Raw genomic sequence first — 26,258 nt, forward strand, 5'->3', positions numbered from 1 at the left:
TTACATGAACACTACTTAAGCAAAAAAACTGAAATGTCTTTTATGACATACTTTAGTGATGCAGTATGAATAAGAGCATAACAGAGACAAGATATCCATCAGCTAAGAATATCCTTGCTAACTGATGCCCTAAAATAGTTCTTAAGGAACAGCCACAAGAACAGCCAAGTCTTGCTGTCGCTTTACTTAGTTTCATCTTCTCTTTGAAGAAAAAAAGAAGCCCAGATTTACCAACTAGGAGAATGTGCAGATATCCACAGTTCATCGTGGATCACAGGCCAAGGTGTTTGGCCTAAGGCAAAATGAAAGGAATTTCCTGATATGACAATGCACCTTTGCTACAATAGTTAATTATTGCTTTATTAAAAATGAAACCCCCACCTACTCAACCTACTGAAGTTCAGGGATAGGACATCCAGAAGGCTTGTTCCCCTGGTTTGTTGTTACCAGACTGAAGTCTTGCAGCTTGTTTCACCCTTAAGCTATAAATTAAAGTGCCTGGAACATAGACCAAGGCTAAAGCAATAAAGTGCTGATGAGGGAAGTGTGACAGAAAAAGAACTTCACTAATACTGTGATAAAAAAAAATCCTAAGGATGAATTAATGACACTACAACATTGACAGAACAAACAGTAAAGAAGAAAAATATTTTTACCACTAGTTTCAGTCTGCAGATTGTCATGGGACAACTTTCCTTTAATAACTGTCTTGGCACAGACCACAACTGCCACTTAAGGGAGAAGTATAGGTGAGTAGCCAGCTTTCCTGCAAACAGCTTTCACACTTCACTTTGCACATTCAAACTAGAAAGGGATATCTGGTTGTGGAAAAGAAATTCTAGTGAGAAAGAGCCCAGTATCTTACTGGAGCCAGCAATCCTACAGCATTACACAGATCTGGAAGTAGTCAGCCATGCAAAGATGTCATTTCAGTTGTACAGGGCTGGAGACATCCAGTTCCACATCAACTGTAAGGCAAGTCACATGTCTCAAACCCACTTGATGCTCTGAAAGCTAATGGGAAGAATTTTGGTATTATTTACCCTGACATAAGGGGAGTAAATCTAAATAGATACATCCTACCCCCCACCAATTAATCCCTAACAGAGTACAACAGCTCTCCATGAAATATTCTTTCAAACAAATTGAGCACACAGAAAAAATCCTGCAAACTCTTAATCATGGGTTTCTACTTGGAAGCCAGAGCCAGCTTTAAGAAGCCCCAGGTCAAACAAAGAATCCAGTACTAAAAAGATAACAGTATTTATAAAGAGGCAAAGATGACAAGAAGGTGACTGATCAGGTCCTGGAGTGAGAACATGTTTACATAGAAACATTAACTGGCATTACCAGGCTGCAGCTTTTCTCTACTTGGAGACCCAGCATAAAGCCACCTCAATTCACTGACAGCTCAAGCATGGAAAAGTTGAATATTTTTAAAGTGATTCACTTGTGCAAGTGCATTCCTAGGTACTAAAAGGTTTCCCTTGAGATGGTGCAAAGCTAACACTACACTTGCAGTCAAGCATCTTTTTTCCAAGCCACACTGTAGTGGCTTACAGACTGAACCACTCACTGGCTTGTGGCTTGGTACCGGGATTTTCCAGCACCCAGACAGAGAACAGAGCTACAGTTATCCCATCATCTACACCTAAACAAATGCTGCAGATCAAGTTTTTGACCAGCAGGTAAAGAGATTTTCACATGTGAAACGTCTGCTATATTAAAGCAAGCAGTCTTTAGCTCAGTAGCCCTGTAACAAGCTACAGTCAGCAACCCAATTCTTCAAGCAGAGCAGTAAATTACAAATCCACGTGACTGGATATCCAGAGAGGCTCTGACCAGATATTAACCTCTGCTTTAACTCCATTTTGGAAAAAACACATGGTGATCAAACTCCAGTCATAGGATATTAAGGAGAATGGAAACCTGAAGCAGCAGGTGAGGGAACAAGATGTTCCCAAAGGGGGAGATATACTGAAGTGATCCAGTCTTTGGGTCCATTACTCCTGGCCAGACACAGCCTGCTCAGAGTCCGAGCAGTGAGACTTTGTCTTCTCCCACTGGCAGATGGCATTGGCATACTGTACCACGAGCTTATCCATCCAGGTAAGGGGTTCTGGGAATAGCACAGACCCCTCAAAAAATCCCAGGTGGCCTCCATGAAGGGGCAGCACGTGCATGACATTCTCTCTTTTCTCTGTAAAAAAAGAAAGTAGAAAGTTCCAGAAGGTTAACATCTTCAAGCTGAGAACAAAAGCATCTTGAGTTGCCAGGGCAAAGCCTGCTCAAGAGGTGCTGCTGGCTGGGCCCTAACAGTAATATCTGTATTGCTGTAAGAATGGTCATTTTTTTAACAAATGAGCACCTTTAACTCACATCCACTGGAACTAGGACTGTTTGCATCAAGCTGCACTAAGCTCTGACAGTGCATCAGCCATCTTATTGCATGGACAGTGAAAAGCCCTCTGTGCTTGCTTCTGTCTGAAAGCAGTTGGGGATAAATTTTCTGCTCATAGCCCCTGACCAGGAAAAGAATGAACCCTGCTTCCCTCCCTGTGCACCCACTCTTTATCTGATGAAGCAGCAGCAGCTCCCTCTTCTGAGCTTCTAAGGATAATTTACCTTTTTGCTTATTTGAAGACAGACAGCTCAACTCCTTTCAAGGGAGAGATCCCAGATCAATGCCAAGTGACACAGCCATGCATCCACTGTCCCCATTTCAAAGGGGGGTGTTTATTTGTGCTTCATCCAGACTGCCACCGCCACCACCCCCATCTTCCGACTAAATCCCAGTGAGCAGTGGAGATGTGATGAAACCTTTTTTCATCCAAGAATGCAACCTGCTGCTATCAACAACAGGTGCCTGAAAGGACTGAAGTTCTTCCTGCTCAGGATTAGCCTTGTTAGTTCTAGCAATTGATGACTTTAAAGAGGCTTAGCACACCTCCCAGAGCATTACAGATGTAAGGAGGCAAGTCAAGCTGCTTTGACATCAGGAATTATGATGTGATAAAGCAAGCTACAGATATACAAATATGCACAGCTTGAGGAGACTATTTCAGCATACCTGAAAGAGCTCTTGGAATTGATAGAAGACTCTCATGGACAAGAGGGTCATCAGCAGCATTAACCAACAGAAGAGGAACACAAATCTGCATCAGGAAACATGGAAATGGAAAAAACAAAACAAAGAGGGTGGTATTTAAATATCACTCTACCAAATTGTAAAAGTATCTCAGTTTAGTGCAAGATCTTATATTTCAGAGTTAATTTTTTCCTCTAACCCAATTGTAAGAAAGAGGCAGAGAGAAACAGATTGATTCCCTATTCTTAGAATTGAAATAACTACACCCTTTTTTTTTTTTCTCTGCATTGCTTTGCACATCAGGCACAAATTTGCACTGGCAGCTCTGTTATGGACACCTTGGTTAAAGTCCAGGAAACTCCCTTGGAACATCTCCATTCTCTGGTTCAGTAGAAGAAGGAATTGATCTCAGTTCCACTTTGGCAAAACTTTGCTCAAGCATCTGCCTGTCAGTGTCCTGAGTCTCTTCCACAGTATCCAGTAAGTTTTCTTCCTTGAAGGTGCAGGCACCCATTTCCCCCTTTATCCTCATATACTCAGAGCAGTTCAGCTGAATGTTTATCTCCACCTCTTGGGTACTACTGCCTGCCAGAGTTATAAGCCCTTAAGAGCCCAGAGAATTGAGCCCCGTTATTAGAGGTAGCAAGATCTGAAATCCCACTCCAATATACTGTGCCTGATTATTTCTGAAAATCCCAGCTAAGATATCTGCAGGTATCAACAGAAATCACAGAGTATTTGCCCTCCAGTGCAAGAGCAGTCTGCTGCAAGAGCTTACCTTGTGCAAGTACTGCAGGCAACTTTCCTTTTCATAGTACTCCTTCAGTGAACTGTAGCCATGGAATTTCCTGAAATAGAGTAGATTGACATTAATGTCACCTGCTTCAGCCATGTCACTACTATTTTTAAGTTAGGATACATACATTGAAACAGGAATGATGCCTCAGTTTCCATAGACAATTTTTTTAATACCCAGTCTCTCTGCAAAACCCTTTAGCAGCATTCTTGAAGGTTTTTGTGCCTTCTCAAACATTCTGAGAGCATAGGTCAAAGTCAAACATGCAAACTGAAGACAAACAGCCTTCAGGGTGTTTCTTTTAAAACACTCCACTTCACTTTATTGTATACGTGGATGAAAAAGTTAGGATCTTGTTCATCTTTCCCTAAAAGTCTTTTCAAATACAAACCCAGCACAGCTTATAAACCTCAAACTTACTGGACAAGTTTCCCAGAATTCATTGTGGTTCCACTTGGCCAAATCCCTTCCCACCATTCCAAACAAAGAATTCAGTAAGCCTATATTCAAGTGCCTTTTCTTAATATAAGGGACAACATTAGCTATTAGTCCAAACTAGAAAGCCCTCAGGGATGGGAGACAAGCAGGGAGATTTCCCAAGGAATGTTTTTTTATAAGCAGCCAACCATACTCCTGGTTTGCCAAAAGTGTCATAGCTTTTTAGCTAACGTTTTACAGCATTATTTTGAAAAGGGGTCAATGCCTGATACAAACATGCCATGGTATGAACACTGCCCCTTGAAGTGCTATGTTGTTGTCCAGGCAGTAACAGGCTACTGCTTATTAAAGCAGAGCACTTAATTAGGTGTTAGTATGACAAATAAAAAAGGTTGCATTAACTCAGCCAGCCCTATTGCGCATTGAGAAAGTAGCAGTGTTTTATAGGGAGAAGATTTTTGAAAGAGTTAAGGAAATCCATGAGCAGTTCTGAGCTGCTTTCCACATTCCCCTTTTTTGTTGCTAGAGCTTGGCAGCAGAGCTAGCCTCTTCCTACCTTAGGGAAGGCTGCAGATTCAGGTTCTACCAATAAATAAATGCCTCTTAGATGATTTTTAAAAAGCTATGACTGTAAACAGTAAATTGTTTCTTGTTTTTATTTTCCCTCTGCTAAGTTTTCTTTAATGTGGAGGCAAGTAAGATTTTGAAGTTGTGCTCACTGTATTTCAGCAGACTCCTACAAGCACAGCAAGGGGCATGCAAGAGCAACACTGAGAAGAGAAGGTATTTGGAATTCTATAGGGGAGCAGAGAATTGCCCTTCATACCTCATAACATTATCATCGATCTGCATAAGAGATGTTGCTGTGTAGAGCCTGCCCAGATCAGCATCTGACAGGCTCTGTGGCTTCTTCATGTTGTTATCTCCAAAAAGAACTTGCCTGGAAGAATGACATCAAGAATTACATCCAAATAACACAAGGGCAGCAAAACCATGACCTGTTCAAGGACAACTGAGTTTACCAAATCTGACAAGATAAGATTAAAAGTGGGCTACATAAACATGAGGCTTCATTGGGAGCAAGAACAGCTTATTTGTCCATGTACCTTTGCAGCAAGACATAACAAACCCTAGCAGCCTCCTCACAGGAAAAAATGTTTTCCTTATCTACTGAAAAACTGCATGAGGGGGCCTCTTGAAACTTCCCAGACCAGAGAGCACTAAGGGTGTTTGGACTAGAGGTTACATGTTAGAGGGAGGGTTCTCTGGCTTCAGACCAAACCTGTGGGTGGTTTGGGTGAGAGCACCAGCAATGCTGGGCATAGCATCTCCTGCACCATCTGCTTCTAAAGGCCCCCCAGCACAGACTTCAGGCTACCTCACACACAGAAATTACTCAGGGTATTACCTTAGCAGAAAGCTATTTACTATGGACACTTGTCATAATTGGTTATTGCCCTCAAGGGAGGATATGTTTCTTTACCAGAATAAACTTCTTCCCTAAGAAATAGAACAAAAGCCACAAGTTGGAAAAGGATTTTTATTCCCTTTGAGAGGCAGCTGCAGGGCAGAGCAGGAGGGAAGCTAGTATTGATTTGGACAAGGTAGAGCACAAGTGATTATGGAAAATGTTTACTTAATACACTTCCCTTCAACCCACCACCAGCTTTTTCTGAGTTAAGAATTTAAGTACCTTTTAATGGGAGCTTACCTAACTTCATATGTCAAATTTGTTCAAGTTGTCTAAATATTTGTAAACTTGGAATGAATTATGTGGATCATCCTACACTGGCTAACTCCCTACAAGTGTTTCATACTACACAGGAGTGTAAACAGAGCCAGAAGCCTGAAGTGACACATGCTCTTTCAGTGAAATAAGTCTTAAGATATTGCCCTCCTTTCCCCTCAGTCAGGGAACTTCCAATACACACAGATTAGGTATTTCTTGCCTAGAAAGTACCACCCAGAGAACTTCTGATGGGGAAAACACCAACATTGAGCATGATACCTATTTAGTACACTAATTTCTTTGTTATGCAAGAGCCACGGATCAGCAACAGCAACACAAGGATCCTACAGTACACTTGCACTCCAGGAACAGCAATGTTAAGTGTTTTGCTGGCTACATGCTCTTCTAGAGGAACAGCTAGAAGCCAGAGCTACAGGTTTGACTATTTGCTTATTTCATAAGCAGCGACTCCATACAGCACATCTTGAAGATTAGTCCTACCTCAGGTAGGTGGCAGAACAAGAGGCTCCTTCAATAGGGAATTCTTTGGCTAGAAGTGAAACAGATGCAGAATACTCCACTTTGAAGTCTAATTGCAATGCTTTCCTGTGCATGTCTTGTTTATTCATTAAGCAAGTTTCCACAGAACACAAAAAGACAACAATGTCTTTCTTCTAACAAGATGACCAAAGCTGCTTTGTCTATTTTACAGCATAATGAGATTGACATGGGCTCACCTCTGCTGCTTCAACTAAAGATCTACCAAGGAACTTGTTCTAAACCTTTCATGAGTCCTGTTTTAAAGGACCAGGCAGACAAATCCAATATAGCAATTGACCCAATCAATACTGTCAGTGTGAGTGATGTACTGCGGTACCTGTGAGAAAGGATGATCTTCTTCATGTTGTCTGCCATGAGGAAGTTATAAAATCTTCTACAATGATCCCACTGCATAAAGGTTTCCTGTGCCCTAGAAAAAACACAGCAAGAACAAACAAAGCTGTTAATGGGGCTCTTGAAAGATCAGATTAATACAGTGTTAACATCTTATGGCAGCCTGGGGGCTGTGTAAACTAACCTCCAGGCCTTCTCTGCCACAGCTTAACCTTTTCCAGGAAATTACTTCCACTTTGACGAAGTTTGTCAGTATCAGAAAACAGATCTGCAGTCTCATCTTGCACAATGCAATTAGTAGTTTTGATCAGAGCATTTAAGAGCCATCAATCAAGATCCACAACACTGACAAGAGGATTTTAGCATCCCTTTACAGAAGTTGAATGTAATTTACATAATGAGACTTTCAAGGAAAGGGCTAAAACCTGTTGCTCAACAGTGTTGTCTATTGTGTAATACGGCTCTGCAGAGGAAATAATTTGTGCAGATGTTTCCAATATGTACAGATACTATTATTTCATTTCATTGGCAGGAACTGTAGGAATAAATACTAGTTTGCAGCTGCAAGTAGCATCTGAGTTTAAGTCTTTACCTATTCTCAAAGCAGAAGAGCACTTCACAGCTTATCTGTTAAAACAGAATTTAAGCCATCCAGAGTTGTGTGAGCTCTGCCAGATACCAGCACTCCTTTGCTATGCAGGGTCATGGGCAGGTTAGAGCTTTACTCCTAGCAGGGTTTGCTGTTACTGAGGGAACACATCGTTTACTGAAAGACTGAAGAATGCTGGGAGCAGTTTCAGCTACTGAAGCTCTCCTACCACTTAAACATTAACATACCATGAGAACTACTGTAGATTTAGCATGACCTTCCAAGCTCTAGCCTGCAAGTCCCCTACCAGGCAGGAACAAGCTGTTTTCTTGTAATTAGCCATGCTGGAGAGTATGGATTAAAAAAGGAAAAATCCATTACACCTTTTTGTCTAGCCAGGCTATACCTACCACATTTATGTCAGGGGAGAGGAATGAAAGAAGATAAGAAAATGCACATTTCTTTCTTCACAAAAGGTTTTCCAAGCAAACCTATTAAGTTACTAGAAGATGTTTGAAGTTAAAGCTGCTACATTTCCCTGCAGTTCCTGGGGTGTACAGCAGTACTCCTAATATGAAGAGCTGTAAGCATTAAAAAAGGTAGCTTCCAGAATTTTGAGGACTGCCCAGGTTTCAGAGCTGAGGTCCCTTCCCCCGCAGACTGTAGCTATGGTGAAGATGCATTCCACAAGAAGCAGAATCAAGCCTATGCAGGCAGAGATTAAGGAATAAAGAGACCTGTCCCTGTTTAGCCTCAGGGAACACATTCCCGAGACTCTGTGTTAATTCATTAAACTAAGTCTCATTCTTCTGGCAGATCCTAGTAGGGCTGTTGCTCTGGAAAGTCTCCTATTGATCCTTGGTTCACCTTGCTCACTAAAACTTTCTTCCTTCATTTTTCAAAAGTTATTTGGGTAATAAATGCTGGACAAGCCAATACTAAAAAAACCTAACTGGTCATGTTACCAGAGTAATCCACTTCCATGTAGCCCTGAAGGTTGAAGCCAGATATTTTAATGCACCAGACTAAGCCCAGGAAGGCAACGGCTTCACCATTCTACCTGAAGGTACTTTGGACCTCCTCCCTCCCACTTCTATAACCAGGGAACAAGGCCCTCCCTCCTCCTGTCACTTGCTCAGTAGATGTTGCTTTCCTCCGGTTCTTCAACTAATTAGCACTTAGAGCAGATGCAGATACTAGGGAGACAAGACCTGAAAAGCCTTCCTGCTGGCTGCCCGGCAATACAGAGCAGATGTTTTGTGGCAGGAGGTTTGCTAGGAGATGTTTACCCAGCAGGTGGAGGCAAGAGCTCAATAATCCACACAGTCCACACGATGGGGTACATTAAACTCAGGGGAAAAAAAGACCCAGCTAGTTGTTTTTCCACATAAATATCCAAGTGGAGAATTGTTAATCAGGTTGTCCTTGCCATGCAAGCATAATAGCATTACTCACAACAGCATTTTGGAGATCAGGAATACAATATTGCATAATTGTAGAAGATGAACCAAGTGGACCTCAGCCAGCTATTATCCCTGCAAACCCTGTCTGATGGTTGCAATTAAAGAGCTGGCTTCAAAAGGATGTTCTGTGCTCTATGCCAGAAGCCCAGGACAGCTAAGACCATTTTACTTGAAACAAAACAGAACAGCTGTTCCTGTAGCATCTGCTAAGACTTTAAGGGTGTGAACTAGCAGCAGATTATACACTTTTTTTAGCACTAGTCACATCTGACCTCAAAAGGTATTAGATAGCTGGAATTTTACATGCATATCAAACTTTTACTCACATCTTAGTGCTTCCAGAAAAGCTTTTTGCTTTTACCTGTATGAGCCTGATTCATAAAAGATATCTTTAGACTGCTGAAACAAACCAGTCCCTACACAGGCAGAGCATCATCAGCAGCATCAAGAGGTCCAGCTGCCCTGACCAGGCTGTGAGGCTGAATTCCATAGCAAGCCCCTCACAGACCTGCCAGTTCCACCATTCATATCAGCCCAAATGATCTTGACCCAAATACCAGAGTCTCAACAGTTCCTTTTGCCTTGTAAGAAGTCTCATGGCTCAAAACTGCAGGTAAATTACTGCAGAGTCAGCTACACCTTAGTAATTGTCCATATGTACAGACAGTAAAAACTTAACAGCTTAGCCAGTTAGAGTGTTTTAATCTTCATTAGCTGTGCATACATGGAAAAGTTCAAGTACATCAGTTGAGTCCAGTTTTCGAGCAGCAGTGCTGTGTCTGGACCCTCCATCAGTACATGCAAGTGAAGCCATCACAGCTTCTAAAGTGCCACAGCCTTGGCTTCCAGGTGGGGAGACATTAATATTTTCAGACTTTAGGGCTGTAATACTTTTCCCCTCTGCCTTCCCCACTCCTATAATACAGCTGCAAGCACCTCTCCATCCCCTGAGCAGCCCACAGCACTGCTCCACTGACATACACTAACAGGGGAGCACAGACTGACAGACTGTGCTGTGTCCTTCCAGTCTCCCCAGGTAAGAGCTGCCAGATGAAACCGCACACTTAAGCCAAACAAGCTATTATGAACCATGGGATATTTCTCAGAATGATGAGACAGTGCAAACTATTGCTTGCAAACCTGGCATCAGCTCAGCAGCTGGTCACGCTGCCCAGCCTGCCTGGTTAATTAAACCAGGACTGCAAAGAGAATGCCTCCTCTTAGGACACTGTAGCCATGAGACAGCATCACATGCACAGTCTAGAAGCTGCCAGCATGTACCCCAGGTACACAAAACCTGTTTGCATTGCTGACAAAGTTCACTTGTGCTTGCAAATCAATAAAGCTGCAGGTGCTCCTTCAGGAGGGTACCATCCTACACAGTCTGTCAGACCAGTTCAGTGCAAGAGAAACACCCATCTTCACCTTGCCCTTCCAAAGATCTGCCCACTCCTGCACTCCTAGAAGAGAGCAGCATGGAAAAGGCTCCAGACCCACCTCAGTGCACTGTACCCTTGGCACACGCTGACACAGCACAGGACTCGCTCCTGGTTGGCCTGGCTCTCTCCCAGGTATTTGCACACTATGTTTCCACCCAGGCTGAAGCCCACAACAACCAGCTGGGTCTGAGGGTAGGTCTTCTTGATGTAATTCACCATGGCACCAAATTCCCAGGTGCATCCTAAAGAGAAGAACAAAGTTAAAAAACATAATCTAATATATTTAAAGTCTCACTTGAAGCTTCAGTTGCATGCTTTGAATTCAGTTTCTTACCCTTTCTGACTTTTCAATAGCCTTAAGGTTTTAAGGGCTCTGACTCTCACATGTTCATACATCTGCAAGTCCTGTGGAGCTTAGCTCATGCTTAGTTCTGACAGAGTGCCAAAGCAAGATGAAATTTAGTTGTTTAAAAATTATCGTAACAGTTAACATCACAATCAAAACTCTTCCTTTCCAAAACAGCATTAAGTGGCAAAGTCCAGCAACTCTGGGCTTGACACTACTATGCAAGCATAGTACACATCATTACTTTCCTGAGGCAGTTTGGCACTTCTGAAGTGAAGTGGGGTATTTGGAATGCAGTTTGCTCCTTTGTTTTTAGCAAGACCACCATGGATCCCTGAACCTACGCTGCCACGGGGAGGAAAAAGGACTGTCTTGTCAGGAAGAGTTCCCAGCAGACTGCTGCAGAGCCTAAGTTTCCAGGTGATCTCTGGAATCAAGAAGAGTTTAAGCAGAGATATTCAACCCTTTGTAACCAGTGAACAGGTAAAGATACTGCAGCTCCCCTAAAGAGACATGGGTATCCCCACATCAAGAGAATAGTTAAGTGTTTCTATACAGATCTGTTCCACTGTCAGCAAACACCCACTCGCATCCCACAGGCTGCAGGCACTGAGGGATCCAGTTTCTGGCAGTGCTGGCATCCTCCAATTGTTTGACAGACTTGAAGGCCTCAACACATACAACAATCTGAGTACCTATAACTCTTTCTCCTGCTTGTGAGCATGGGAAAAGGAGAAAAGGAGAAGCAGCTGTAATAGTGATGGCATTAGTACACTGGTATCAACTGTTTATGCAGCTTGTTAACCTTCCCTTTGGATTTAAGGCTGCAAACCACAGAAGGCATCACAAGAACAACAGAAATAGAACTCCAGATGTTTCTTCCTGTCCAGAGTCAGAAACTCAGTTCTATCCTGTGGGACTTGTCCAGGGAGATAAATCCTAGGATTCTAGAATTCCACCCTGTACTAACCTAACACTGCTTCACCGTGCCCCCAGCCCAGCTGTACCATCCTCAGCAGACATCAGACTCCAACTTTACCTAGCTCTAGAGTAAACTCTGAGCATTAGGGCTTGTTTGGTTCAGTGGAAGAGCAAGCTCCTGGCTAAGTGTTTCAGCAGAGTTTGTTCACAAGGAAGTTCCCATTCTTAATGAGCAAGAAAACAAATTCTGCACTGCTCTGGTTTCCTCTGGAAGAAGCCAGCAGTCAAAATACTTTAGTCTTTGACCTCTGTCATTTCAGGGCAGCTCAGAAATCCAAAACTAAAAAAACAACAGGTCAAGCTTGATATAGAGGCTGGGATTCAGCAAATCCTAAATTTAGGCTACTTGCTCCCCAACAAGTATGCCTGGAAGACAGCAAATCTGAAAGGGCACTGAGTTATTTGGGTAGGAGGCAGAGTAAAGTCTACTGGACTTGCTGGCACTTTACTTAACAAGCAAGTCTGCCAAATGATTTACTGTCTTATTCAAAGGAAGTGCTAGGCATTCTTTGCCCTCTCCAAGGCTATAAAAGACTCAGAAAGGTATATCTCAAGAGATGCACTACAGAATAACACACTAAGGCCTGAAGTAGAGCTCTATGAAAGCAAACTCTTAACTTGTATCAAAACAGCAAATGTTTTAACCAGGACAAATTTAGTTTGAGACATGGTAGTCTTGCAGCTTATAGTCTAAGGCCTCACTACAAATGAGGCTATCTGCTATTCCTGAAGTGTTTCCCAAAGAAGACTATATTTAATAATTCTAAAACAAGCAACAAAGCATTATAGTCTATTTGCCTGCCAGACTTGGCATCTCAGTATTTCTGTTTTGACAGTTTAACTGCTCAAGATAAATATTCTGTTAATCCAAAAATCTAAGCAGTAGCTTAGCTAACTTTAAAAAAATAAAACCTAACACAAAGCTGCTAAATACACAGTTGACAGGGTACCTTTAGATACTTACAGTAAAAGAGGGAGATGAGGGCTCAGGAACAAGCAGATTAGGTCACAGGCAAAGAGGCCCCATTCTACAAAGATCACATTACTCACCAAAAGGGCAATTAAGACTAGCTGGAGTCACCCTTGACACAGTTTCAAATCATTTATTCCTTTTAATTTCTAGGTTAAGAATGACTTCCTTATACTCAAGGTGAGAGCCATAATCATGGCAGTTACGCACTACCACTTCTGTAGCTTTACAGTCATTTTCCTGAACTGTTGTTGACTTGTGTTACACCCAGGAGCAAATCTTCCCATGTCCCTCCTAAGATATAAATTTACTTTCTGGATAGGCTGGTACAAACTCCTCTCACGTGGCATTTTACAAAGCCTCAGGAAGTGGCATTTATCCTTCAGAGACAGGTTTGTTTCACATTCCATGAAACTGGCAAATCCAGTATCTCTAAAGTCATTAGGACAGGCTCTGGGTAGGCACAAAAGGGGTTTTTTTTCCCCCAAAAAAGTTTTCTTACAAAAAATTGCCTCCTTGATGAAAATGCATGTGTAAGATCTGGCAGAAGAGACAAAAGTGAATTTAGTATTAGCCTCCTCTCTTCCTCCCATCTAAGTTCAGTTTAGTTCTGAAGAAACAGTACAAAACCGTTTTACCTCCATTGAGGTAGAGAAGTTCTGTTACCCTGAAGGAGGCTGATCAATCCCTAGAAATTCCATGAGCTTGAAAATAAGTTCCCCAGGTCCCACCAAGTACCTACCATAGGTGAACATCCGTGGTGAAGTGAGCTCAATGTTTGGCAGGGCTCCCAAGTGATTCAGGACAGCACATCTGTACCCATTTTTCTGGGCATAGTCAACAAAGGTGCGGATGTACTGCTTCTCACTGTGGTTAGCAATCCCTGGGCAGATCACCATCGTGACATCATCTGTGCTCAGAAAGAGGGAAGTTAAGTAAATGTCACTTCATGCAAATTAAGGGAGTCAGAAGACTTCCATTTCAGATCCGTGGGAAACCACCTACCACAAGCAAGCTAGAATTCCTACTAGTCTGCCAAAAATCCTGTATGGGACAGACCAGCAGCTCTAGTGCTACAGATGTGAAAAAGTAATTCATGCTGTGGGAGGTGAACAGCTTTTAACTTCAGGGAAAGCTGTGCAAACAGATCTCCAGGCACTGCCTACAGACCAAGAGTACATTCGTCTGTCTGAAGGACACTTTTGATGTTACACATCCTCTGCCTTCTGACAGTCTGTTGTGACTGATGTGTGTGGAAGCTGAGGGGCCCAGCACTCCGAGTAGAGTGGTTATGCTATTTCCCCCTCATTTCCCTTCTAGAGCTGGGTGTAATACAGATGTTCCAAATGAAGCCCTGCTAAGCACAGACATTCTGATCAGCTGACATTAACCATCATCTACTTTGTGGCTAATCTAATGATATTTGATCTGCTGACACTGTTCACTAGTTTAACAAGATATCTTTTCATCAACCAAGAAAGTAATTGCTGTAATTCAAGTAAGCACAGTAAATTACATTCAGGATTATCATATGCACTTCAAATTAACTGTAACTCTCATGTGCAAAGCTCCAACATTACCAGCTCTAGCCACTGAATTTTTATCTCATTAGAAAAGCACTGCTCAGATTCTCTTTAGCAATAAAGATAACAGTAACTTTTCTAGTGCAGCATCATACCATGAAGATCTCAACACTGACAGTTTCAAAAAAGGAATCTGCTTTTTCTGAGGGCTAAATGGGAGCCATGGGCTCTATCCTCATCGGTCCCCCAGAGCACAGAATCAAGGTTAGCAGCTAGATGCAGCCAGCAGCTGTTGGACTGACCTCCAGTGCAGTGCTCAGAGCGTGGCTCAAAGAGATCAAAGGTGGCTGTTGCTCCATCTGGCATCGTGAGGTACTTGCGAAGTCCATATGGATGTGGTGATCTCACTCTCCCCATTTTTCCATAAAGAGCTGTCTGGATATGTCCACTCTTTCCCCAGATGAGGGGTGGAATGTACCTGAAAGGCAGTAATTTAATTGCTTACCCCTGCTGTGTTAATGAACCCTTGAGAACACAAACACTCCCATAACAAATCTCTCACCAGTCCCAAATATAGTAACAAATATGGAACTGTTTTTGCTCTGACTGAGCTGGCAGCAGTGATCTTTGCAGCCTTACACAAGTGAAGAGACCAAAACACTCTCAAAGCTGAAAAATCAGCACTGATAACAATAGCAGAAGCCAAAACCCAGACATTCCCTATATTGAGCTGTTAGAGAAATAAATGCTTCTCACTAAATACACAGAGGCCTTGTGCCTTGGTGAGACTGGGACTGCATGTTGCCAACCAACCAAAGTGACCTCCAGAACTGTAGAGTGCTGTAAATCTGTTTTAATTGAAACACTGAAGCCTCCTGGGTTGAGCCACATGAACTTGTCTAAGCACTTGACTCTACAAGCCAGTGGCAGAAACAACAGGATTCACATCAAGTTCTAGAAAATTGAAAGCCTCAAGACTTGCTACTTGGGACCATTTTACACAATTGGTTTACTAAATTAAGCAAAGAGCACAGTACAGATTGATTTTTGCCTTTCAGAATTAGGTAAAAGTTGGGACAGTGTTAAGAGAATCAGTCAAGACTGACCAAACTCCACTGAATAACAAATAATTTTCAGTAAGAGGGGTGAGTCTACCAATTACTTATGCTTATCAAGGGTATATTAAAGGTATGTGACAAAGCAGATTGTCTCTCTTCTTCTGGCTAACAGACCCTAAAAAAGATTGTGAGAAACACAGCCATGAGCTGGAAAGTATTAAAGGCTTAGTTATCAGATTTTTTTAGCACAAGCAGAGCTGCAAGTGGTTTAACAGGAAACATACTGTGCCCTAGCACCACCACCATGTGGGCAAGTCACCTGGTCACTCGACAAAGGACACTGAGCCAATGCCTTGAAAAAAAAGGGTTAGATCAGCTCTGAACAGGAAAACATGAATGATTTATTGTTGAGGAGAACAGCAGTCCCAAGGGACACACTTCCAATTAAAGAACTGTGGTCTCTGGTGCACAGAGCAGGGTATGCAGAAGAAGCTTGAGAGCTTCTGATTTCACCTTGGATCCTGAGGGATTAGCAACTCCCTCCCTGTTGTGTTTAGGGCTTCCTGCAATTATTCCCTTTGACTTTTAGGGAGCATATGAAGCACAGATCATGTTTTTCCCTGTTCACAAAAAACAAGCAGCTCAGGACTCAAATTTACTACTTCAGCCCATAATCCACCAGAATGTGACAGAAACCCTACCTTTGTGCTCTGACACTACCTACTCATACAGCTGGACCTTCCCCCATGCCAGCTCTTATGTGTCATATCCGCAATTCCCTCTTCCCCCGCACACTCCTTAAAAAGACTTCCTATCAAATAAAAACTATATAGGCTTGTTTAGCAAGACAAGAGCAGCAGTACACCCTCCTTCTCCCCATTCTTTTCCCTCATCTATGAGGGGCACTTCTTACAGTCAAAGCAGCACAACGTGTAGTTTCACTCAGTTTTGCAAGTACACTTCCCAAAGAGATCCAAAACATTTCTGGAGAAGCAGATATTGCTTAAATAAAGGCTGCAAAAGCTGCCAGCTGGTGCTCACAACCTTATAAATCAGCCCTCAGTGCATTCTGGATTTGATCACTCAATTATAAAGCTTTTCAAAGGATCCAGGCAAGGCCACGAACAGCTTCCTTTTTCTGTCAGCCCAGCATCTCTGCACTGGGTCTTGCCAGGCACAATGTACCACAGTGCAGATTCCCAGCAGTACCAGAGGCTGGACAAGCTCATCCTCTGCAATAGCTGCTAGAGGTGGAAAGCAGGCAGTGGGTCCATTCTCACAATTCAGGGTAGATATCCATTGGGATGGGGCAGTCAAACTAACCCAGGCTGCACAAGAACTACACGTGGTTCAGCTCAAGTCACACACAGCTCAGTGAAAGGGTTCTGAACACAACTACTACACCAAATGGAAGAGACACTGCTTTCCTAACATACAGAAAAACAGCTGGCTTCACCCCAGTCATTTACTGTATCACCAGTTCAAATCAGTAGCCATACTCCACACTAGACAGTGCTTGACTGGCTTTTTGTCTTTTTTCTTCCACAGACATCCTTGACAGATAGGGTTTGCTTCTGAGGGGAGCTGACAAATACAACCTATAATAAGAATTTGCATCTCTTTTAGAAGACACTCAGACGTCAACATTGCTTCAGCGTTTCTAATCTTGGGTGAGAACATTCATTGGAAAGTTTTGGTGATTCTACTTCCATATAGCGCTTTTCAAATTAAAGATTACCCCCAAGTCTTACCCTATAGGGCCAACAGGAAAGCAATTTGTCCAGCTACAGCTATTACTAATTACTGCTACCATGAAAAAAAACAAAACAAAAATCAAGGATCTCTACAAGCACCAATCCTATCCTCATGTTTAATCTAGAATTCAGTTTCCAGCTATAGGTTACAGCCATCCCACTGGAACAGATGCAGCAGCACATACCACAGGATGTTAGAGATGAAATTAGAATAGTCTTCAAAGCCTCACCGCTACTGCCAGAGTATAAACGAAGGCAAATGATTTCAAGCACACTACTTCCCAAGAGTGCACTGCTTCCCAGAGCCTGCCCCTTCAGGTCACTGATGGTTTCTCTGGGGAAAGAAACCCCCAGAGCTATCTTTGCATAATCCAGCTGGAGGTTACCTAAGTACTGATCTGCAATAAATCAAACCTTTATACTGCTTTTACGGGCAAACAGCACACATGCAGTTTCCTTGACATGTTTTTTATTTAAGGCAGGAATCCCTTTTGCTCCATCCATAATGATGGTCAAGTGACAACTACAGTTTCCACATTTTCCTCAAAGCTAAAACTGAGTGAAAACCTACGGACAAGGGAGCATTCACTGCTGCTCCCTGCAGAATGCACAAGGGTTTGAGCATCCTATGGACCAAGTAAAATGCTCAGCTTATCTTTTATGATGTTAACTCCAGTCAGCTGCTAAAGCATTGCTGCCTGCAGCAAAGATGGCTTGTGTTAGTCACTCTGTTTGTAACTGCATTCTTTTAGATAAATATTCAAAGGCCAAGCTCCAGCATGAGTAATGTGCATAGTACTCTGATACAGAGGTTTGTGTATTTCTAGTTTGCACCATAAGTTTTAAAGCAGTTGAAGCTCTGAAATACATGCAAGTATTCAGACAGAAGCTTGTTATCTCACCAGTCTTTTTGTTTAGGTCCATCAGCTTTTAAGTAGACTTTTAAGTGATGCAAAACACATCTCTTAAGTATCCAGGCTCAAAAGACAGAACACCACAACACTTTAACAGGGAATGGGAAGAAAGCTGCTCAGATGGTAGAGATATTGTATTATCAGTGAAAAACTAAGACAGATTAGAATTTACCTAACCTGACTGATGCAAAACCAAGCAGCTAATAAAAATATTACTTCTGTTTACCAAGACAAGTTGCCAATCTAACCTACTACAAAACCCTGTAAAGCCTTTACAATAAGAGTGATTCCTCTCTTTTACTGAATTCAGGTAAAATCTGTTCTCAGCTGAGGACAAAGTATCCTTATAATCTATTGCAGAATCAGGCATATGATCTGCCTGTCACTATTTCTGTTGACCCTCCATTTTGCCAGTGGGCAAATCTATTTTTGAAACTTTCATGTGACTTTTATGTCTTTCACTGAGACTAAGTCTACAAGAACTTCCTAGAGCAAGTACTGAGCCTAATGGTGCAAGACTGTAAAAGACTGAAGGATGAGTCACCTTTTTATACAGGGTTTGTGTGGACTTCCAGCTTGCTTTTACTATGCCCATTCAAAGAAGAGAGCATGGAAAGGAACATGGAAAGAACTCTTCAGTCCTGAAGGTGCATGATACCACACTGGTAAGGGAGAAAACTTGCCAGGAATTCTGCAAAAGCCTTTATCCTCTGAAAGGACAGATCAGATCAATTTTATTTAAGCCTATCATATGAAAAGCATAAAAAAACATAAAAATTCCAGAGACATTTCTATACTCAACCTAGCTGAAAAAAAACTAACTACCCAATGCTGATAGCAAGAGCTAGAACAGATTGTTTTGTAGTGAAGTCAACATTCCTCCTGGCAAACAGCTGAAAAAAGATGCTTCTCCAAACAATTATCCTGCAGACAGAAGAGCATGTACTCAGGGCATTCTTCTTGTGGTTTACCTTAAGAAAACAAGCTCAGCAGGATGCAACACAGGGAAACAACCATGCAGACTGAGCAACTAAGTACTCAGTCTAAGGAGCATTTGAGTATTGTCCTTCAGATTTTATGCTAAAACTATAATTACTGCTAAATTTAACCATGTCTTCCAAACAAGGGCCCTTCACTCAAAAGCAGGTGGCTTCCCTGCAGCATTGATAACAAGTAGAAACAATTAAAGTGTTCAAGGACACAACAGATTTTCAACTCCTTCCTCTTTGTCTGCTAGAAATTGAAATGGTTCTGAAAAGCAGTGTAGTGCAGAGATTACTCCAGCACAGCATGGAGATGGTTCAGTACATATTCCTCAGTGTCCTGTTCTGGAGAAGCTGCTCCCAGATGTACAAAACCCCAGGAACACCATGTCCATAAGCAACATTTCCACTGTTAAGTAATAGTGGCTTATGGCGACAGGAGCTGAGCAGTGAACACCAGCCAGGAGGGCTTCTTGCCAAGGCCTCCACACAAGGACAAGGACAGCATAACACAACAACCCAGACAAGCATGTACTGATAAAAACATCCAAAGGAAAAGTTATGTTGTACCAAAAATGGAGATTTTTATTTCTGTGAACCAAAAACAGCTTCCGAGCTTTCTCCAAACCCGAAGGCTTTTAACTGATTCATTTCCCTGTTTGGATTTGGTCAGTTCCAATAGATAGCAGGCACTCTGAATAACGGTAAATATTTGAAGCAGTTATGTCTTCCAGCAACCAGCCCTGTAACTTCCAGTAACAGGACTCTGCAATAGAAGGCAGACAGGAGAAAGGGCCTGGAGATGGTAGTTACTTATTGTGGAAGGTCACTTACATGGCCCAACAAGTACAGAGTTCATCACTCTTAAATGGCCAAGTGAATTCACAGCCAGTTACATAAATCTGCTCACCAATGTTAGTGTTCGAGCTCCAAACCTGCATTTCAGCTGTGCAGCACAGCCTCACATCTCGATAGGTGGCTGCACACAAGTGCTCGAGAACAAGACAATTCCTAGGTTCCCAAAAACATTATCCTAGCATTTTAATATTTAAAACAATTCCAGCATGTGATTGTAGATTAAGTTTAGTGGCTCTCAGGCAGTAGATTATCATTTTAGAGCACATACATAATCCAGTATGCAGGAATTTAGGAAAGCAGCAGCTGTATAAGCAGCTCACACAAAGCACATAAAAACTGTGCTATTTTTATTAGCAGGCATCAGCATTCAGGTCCTCAAAGATGTGAAGTGGAAGCAACAGGCTTATTTCTGGAGCATTGCTTCATTTCATCTGAGGATATTAACACTTGAAACATTAACTCTTACATGGCCTTATGCACCCTGGATACTGATGGTGAGAAAATAGACCTTGCAGCTTGTCAATATCAGGACATTCTAAGAATTTCTGCCTGCATTATAACAGGTAAGAGATTATTTTCCCCCTTTGCAGAGCAGTTCGGAGGTATTTAAAGAATGCTTTACAAAACCAAACTTTGTTTGAGCTTTGTCCTTTATTTGATGCTAGGGAATGCAAATTTAATTCTAATCAAGGAAACTCAAAAGTCTGCAGGGTTCAAGCCTTGACCCCAAATACGTAGAAAGCAGCTTTTTCTGCATCAGCTCAACTAGACTGCTCAATGTGATGAGGACACAACAAAAAAATTGCAACAAGTTCTGGAGCTTCCACATTTCCTGAATCTCAAAAAAGAAACCACAGGAGTAGAAGTGTTTGTTTGCTGCCCACAGTACCTGTATGAAGTCAGAACTATTTAAAAGTACAGACTGGCCTCTTTGGCTAAACCACCTCCTTCACCACTTAAGAAGCTTTTATTTAGTAAAGTGCCCATCACACCCCTCCTCCCCCACCAATGACTACAAGAAATATTTTAGTCAAAACAAGGCATGAGGATTTACAGCACTTAGAATCTTCCTTGCTGATAAGAGCTGGAGAACACAAGGCTGCTGCCAATGCCACAGCACCCAGCAAAAACTCAGACCCCAGAGGCTGCTTCTCTGCAAGGTCAACGCTTCAACTTACCAACAGGGAGCTGCCACTCTCCCCTACCTCTCAGCATATTCACCTGCCAAAGCTTCAGGGGTAACACTGTTCTTCTAGTTTATTATTCTCCTAGAAGTGCTCCTCCCAGAGTAAAACACCTAGGACTTGACAGGGATCAAACACTGCTTGCTATTAGGGGGAAGAAAAGAACACTGAAAAGCTTGAAGACAGCTTTTCTGACTACTCATCTCCTTGCATCTAAGAGAAAAGCAGTGACAGTGTAAAAGAGTCTTCTGGTACAAGGCAGCCTGCTCACCCAGCACAGGTTGGTGGGCAAACAAAGGATAAGAAGGATCTAGGCTGGATCTTTGACAGTGTTTACTAACAGGCTTGACAGTCATTTGCCTCAGTCTTTGAGGAGCTTGCCTTTACTGATGATAAAAAGTGTGCAGACAGCAAGGATAATTATTTTCGATACAGATGACACGTGCCACATCTCTACAGAAATAAAGATACACACACTCTGTTAGAATAAATTGTAAACAGCCAAAAATGTCTAGCCTTGTACAGCAAGCACTGGCCAAATTTACCCTCATGAATGAAAAAGCCAGCACTGCATTTCTACAGGAATAAGAACAGATGAAGGACTTTCTGTACCCTTTTGAAAGGCAGGAAAAGGACAGCAGTTAGGCCCAAGTGCTCAAGGGCACCAACAGCTGTACTAAATTGCAAGAACTTCCACACAAGAAGCAGCAATTTGAAAGGAAAAAGGTCTGATTATGCTACTCCACTTAATAAGCCAAAGTACCAGAGCTGGGCAGGGTCAGAGGAATGGGGGTAAGAGAACTCTAGGAAGACAGATGATCTTGCTTCCCAATGTTTGGTAGATATGTACAAAGTTTCTGGCAGTTTACAGAACTGTAAAAACCAGCACTGACATCTACAAGTACAAGGTACCTGGCACACAGCCATCTCAGTTTTACAATTCAAAGTTCTTAAATTATTCATCCACCACCATTTGGCTTACTGAATGATACCACAGTTACAATGCACTGAATTAAACCTGAGGTGAGGATTATGCCATAAAGGGAAAAAGTCCAAAAGTGTTTACTCTAAGAATTTTTCAACACTCGCACAGATAGAATAACTTTCTTGTTTCTACTTTCTCCCTCCCACCAGCCCATTTTTCACAGCAGTGCCTTCACCCTTTCCTCCCTTAAGCAGGAGCTTAAACCAGATCTGAAAGCCAGTTCACAGCTATGAACATTCCTCTGCACAGAAGAATTGGTCTTATAACAGATCTGACAACAAACCCAGTAGTAATATAACAGAAGGGATTGCTGGGCTACTTATTTTGCTTTCATGGTAGAATCTGAAAAGAGTGGCTTAATCAGCTTTCCTAACACTCTGAATAATTAGCAAGTAATCAAAGCCTTGCAAGATTTTTTTCGATGGAGTATGGCACAAGCTGTTTTCACATAGCTTTTTCCTAATTATCCTACAAACTGTTTCATGCATAATTGCAGGAATTTAAATACATTTGTTTCCCTTTAGTCTTCAGGTGACTTTCATGCCTAAAGACACGATTTCTTTGATTTTTTAAAAATTTCTATATTGAAAAAAAGTCTGTGATTATATCACTAGAATAGTAAAAAGAAATAATCACATGTATGTCTTAGAGCTGTTTTTCCTGTAAATTCTTTAAATTCCCATCAGCAATTATAGTCCCAACAGTCCTGCCTTCCTTAACAGAGATATAGAGGTAAGAGGACTGAACAGCTACCTATTGACACATTTTGTTCTGGTTTGTTTCAGCTGAGTTTGCTTCCTTTTGTCATGGAAGTCTTTCAGACAATATTTTGCCCAAGGACCAGGTATTGGAGATGACTGCTACAGTTCTCAGAGAAGCTGGCAGCCTGAGCTCAGCTGATCCAGAGAAAGCAAACAACTCAAACTTGCACATTATTAACACAACACCAGGGGTCTGCAAGCAGCTCATCACTCCTGCAATTAATGCACAACAGATGTCTAAATACTGATGGACATGTTTTGCATTTTCACTCTTTTGGGAATGCTTTGCTCTCCAACTGAAAATCAAAGACATGGCCCTAATACAGCAGTGCTAGGAGGCTGTGCTGTGAGAACAGAGCTGAAATAGCAAGAAAATAGACTCTAAATTAGCTTACAATCCAAAGACCAGCCTGATACCAGTATGCCTTCAAGGCTGGTAAAGAAGCACAGCTTCATGTTTGCTCCTCCAGTGACTAGGGACATGTCATACAGGAGTGCAACACTGGGATGGCAAGTATCTGAAGTACCAAGTAACTCAAACCTCAATGTATTTTTTAGTAAAGGAATTGCTTTGCAGTTAAGGCAGTAGACAATCAAGAATCTAAACACATTTATGTTACCATAAACCTCGAGTGCATCACAGAACCCTCTCTGGGTTCCAATTTCAACAGACAATGCTTTGTTTCCTCCAAAAGTTTACAGACCCCATGGCCTAACATCTTATACCTTATATAATCAAGGCATCTAACACACCACTGCTAAAAGCCTCTCATCTCCCCTAAAATGACTATCCTTAAGTCAGCTTGACTTTTGAGATCCAAAAGGAAAGTTCATGCAGCTGCACTCAGCACTTACTATATAATTGATGTACTTAGAGCTTCTAAATAGGACTTGCAAGTTTTCAAAGTGATTGCAGAAGAGAAATACTGTAATCAAAGTCCTTGTCCCTCCAAAGCCTCATGAAATTGTACTAAATGCTTGCTATTATTGGAGAATGTTCTTGGTGAAGCTAAGGGCAGCTGCACTGATTCTGGAGGTCTTGGAATGGAAGATCAGGGATCAGCCTGCTCAAATACACAGCTGACACAAGGTCAATTTGAAAGGGTATTCAACAGGCGTAGAGCTGGCCTCTGTGTCATTACTTTATTAAACTAGTTAGGATGTGCTCTACCAGTAATAAATTTCATTAGTTTTCAATCAACTTGAAGTACTTCAGATAAGAGCAGGCACTTTAAAACTAATAGCCAACCCTGTGTTCATTATGAGGGCACTGACACACCAGGAAAATGTTTCCCTCCTGTGAGCCCCAACAGATTCCTTCCCTAATAAAAAGGAGTACAAGAACATGAACAAGTGCTGATTGCATTCATCCCTCCCCCATTTCCACAGACAGTGGGCTATTGGTGCTTGTATAGTATAATATCAGCATACAGCTTCTATAAAGATGGACAGTGATGACTTTTGCTATGCATCTATGGAAACACCACACAACAAGGCTTGGTCATAAATCCAGGTACCCGAGACAATAAAGAAATGCTTGACTTAGAAAAAATTTATTTTAGTAAGAGTATACCCTGACATTCATTTGAACCCAAGTCTACAAAATACATGAGGAAGAATGGATAAGTGTAGCTCTTCTTCCTAGAACACAGGTCAACATGGAAAAAGTATACTACTTACTCTTTGGTCAAAAGTGGGCAGGATTTGAGTAGAAAGCGAGCCAAAGCAGAGTCCTGGTAAATGAGTTCAGGAGGGGCAGTCGGGCTTTTTAAATTCAAGCAGCGAACAATAACATACAGAACAGCAGCAACTGCAGCTAGCTTCACCCCATCAAACACTGCTGGCAGCTCAGAGGTTTCCAATATTGCAGTCATTTTCAGCCTGGAGATGAAAAAACAACATTAAAGCTTTTAGAAATAAAGTGTTGGATATGAATATCAACTGTCATGTTAAATATACATTCGTGCTAACCAACTAAATTTGTCAATCAACACTGCCAGGAAATCCTAGCACACTAATTCAGACTAGCAACTTTTAAGTTGGAAGAAAATTTAGTTGGTATTGTTCTAAACACTGACCAACAGAAGAAAAACTAGATGATCAGCTGTGAAGGAGATTTATTCCTAATCAGGGCTGCCCTAGAATTGCACCAGAGTCTCAGGTATCAGCCCCTGGTCCACAGCCAATCAATACATACAGATCTTGGCCAAGACTACTCAGGTCAAACAGAAGCTGGGTGAAAAATCAGGCTATAAAGGCACCTTGGCAGCTTTGGACATGTGTTCCTTCACAGGTGTACAAGCCAGACCTGAAAGAACTATTGTGTTAGTTCCTTAGCCTGAGTCTTGCAGTTCCATGAAAACACTGGTACTAAATCCTGCCTGCATTTAAGATAGTCGCTTTATGTATTGGCATTTTCAGCATTTATTTTTATCTGCTGCAGTTCTGCAGCTGAAGGACTAGATTAATATCTACTTTTTCAAGGGCTTCAGAGTAAAGGAATAGAAACAAAGAAGTATAAAAAATATATCCTTCCAGGTTGAAATAAAGTTCTTAAACTGATCCAGCTTATTTTGAACATACAGATAAAATAGCTGGCTGCATTTGTTGTTGAAGGGACAGGTTTTTCTTTGGGTCTGTCCTAAGTCACATAGGTAACCCAAGTAAGATAAGTGACAAGCTAAGTCTTACCAATTTCAATTTTCTTCAAGCTTGAAGAAATTGTCAGTCCTCAGCAGACTTGTCACCAATTCACGTGCTGCCCGAGCTACCCTGTGAGGAGAGGGAAGCAAACTGATTATTACTGATAAAGCTTCATTTCTTAGCTGGAAAGGATAAACACAAATTTATACAAAGATCCCACTGCAGACATGGCAAGCTATTTGTGTAGTCAGTCATAATCAACTCTGATCCACCTGCATCAGAAATCTGTTGCCAGTGGACAGATTCCAGACTAGATCACTTGCCTACAGCAAACCAACTCATCTGCAGGGTGCAAATGCAACTTCACGAGCAGAGAGACTTCATCTCTGCAAGACAGTGAGATATTTCACTCAGAAAACCTGCCCAAATCTCTTCCTATTTAAAGGACTAGGATTAGCAGGATACTCTTCTCAACTTTGCAATATCTACAGTGTTACTGAAGTGTGAAGCCAGTCTGAAAGAAGTTTCCTGCTACTTTTACCCAGGCTTAGCAAAGCAGCTCCCTCCCACAGATGGAAGCTTGTAAACAGTCCCTGCTTGTTCCCACACTTGCTTTTTGAGATGTTACAACATATCACACTTCAACACGGTGGGAGCCACAGCAGGCTCAGACACAGCCACCTAATTAATACTAGTGCACATGCAAGAAGGCTTGTTACAAGAATTTGATGATGCCAATAAAAGAGAAAGCTTTCAGCCTGTGACCATAGAAGTGTAAGCAATACCTGCCATTAGAACTGCCTTCCCACGGGCACAACAAATCAATGGGGACTCGGAGCTTCCAGGAAAAGCTCCAGAACTG

At 41.9% G+C, this 26,258-nt stretch overlaps 1 protein-coding gene across 1 annotated transcript in view; it reads right to left on the reverse strand.

Moving 5' to 3' along the window:
- Positions 1 to 1,082: 1,082 nt before the first annotated feature.
- ABHD2 (abhydrolase domain containing 2, acylglycerol lipase) overlaps positions 1,083 to 26,258 on the reverse strand; it is a 34,229-nt gene continuing 9,053 nt past the window's right edge. The window contains exons 2-11 of the mRNA XM_014886321.2: positions 25,445 to 25,525; positions 24,434 to 24,634; positions 14,559 to 14,734; positions 13,476 to 13,643; positions 10,495 to 10,678; positions 6,929 to 7,021; positions 5,149 to 5,262; positions 3,867 to 3,936; positions 3,071 to 3,155; positions 1,083 to 2,200 (exon numbers count right to left, since the gene is read on the reverse strand). Of these exons, the coding sequence (XP_014741807.1) occupies positions 2,004 to 2,200; positions 3,071 to 3,155; positions 3,867 to 3,936; positions 5,149 to 5,262; positions 6,929 to 7,021; positions 10,495 to 10,678; positions 13,476 to 13,643; positions 14,559 to 14,734; positions 24,434 to 24,627 (1,281 nt within the window). The 5' untranslated portion in view covers positions 24,628 to 24,634; positions 25,445 to 25,525 and the 3' untranslated portion in view covers positions 1,083 to 2,003. The remainder of the gene's footprint in view (positions 2,201 to 3,070; positions 3,156 to 3,866; positions 3,937 to 5,148; positions 5,263 to 6,928; positions 7,022 to 10,494; positions 10,679 to 13,475; positions 13,644 to 14,558; positions 14,735 to 24,433; positions 24,635 to 25,444; positions 25,526 to 26,258) is intronic.

Source organism: Sturnus vulgaris, chromosome 13, assembly GCF_052056855.1.
Source record: "Sturnus vulgaris isolate bStuVul1 chromosome 13, bStuVul1.hap1, whole genome shotgun sequence".
In the NCBI taxonomy this organism is placed as follows: Eukaryota; Metazoa; Chordata; class Aves; order Passeriformes; family Sturnidae; genus Sturnus; species Sturnus vulgaris.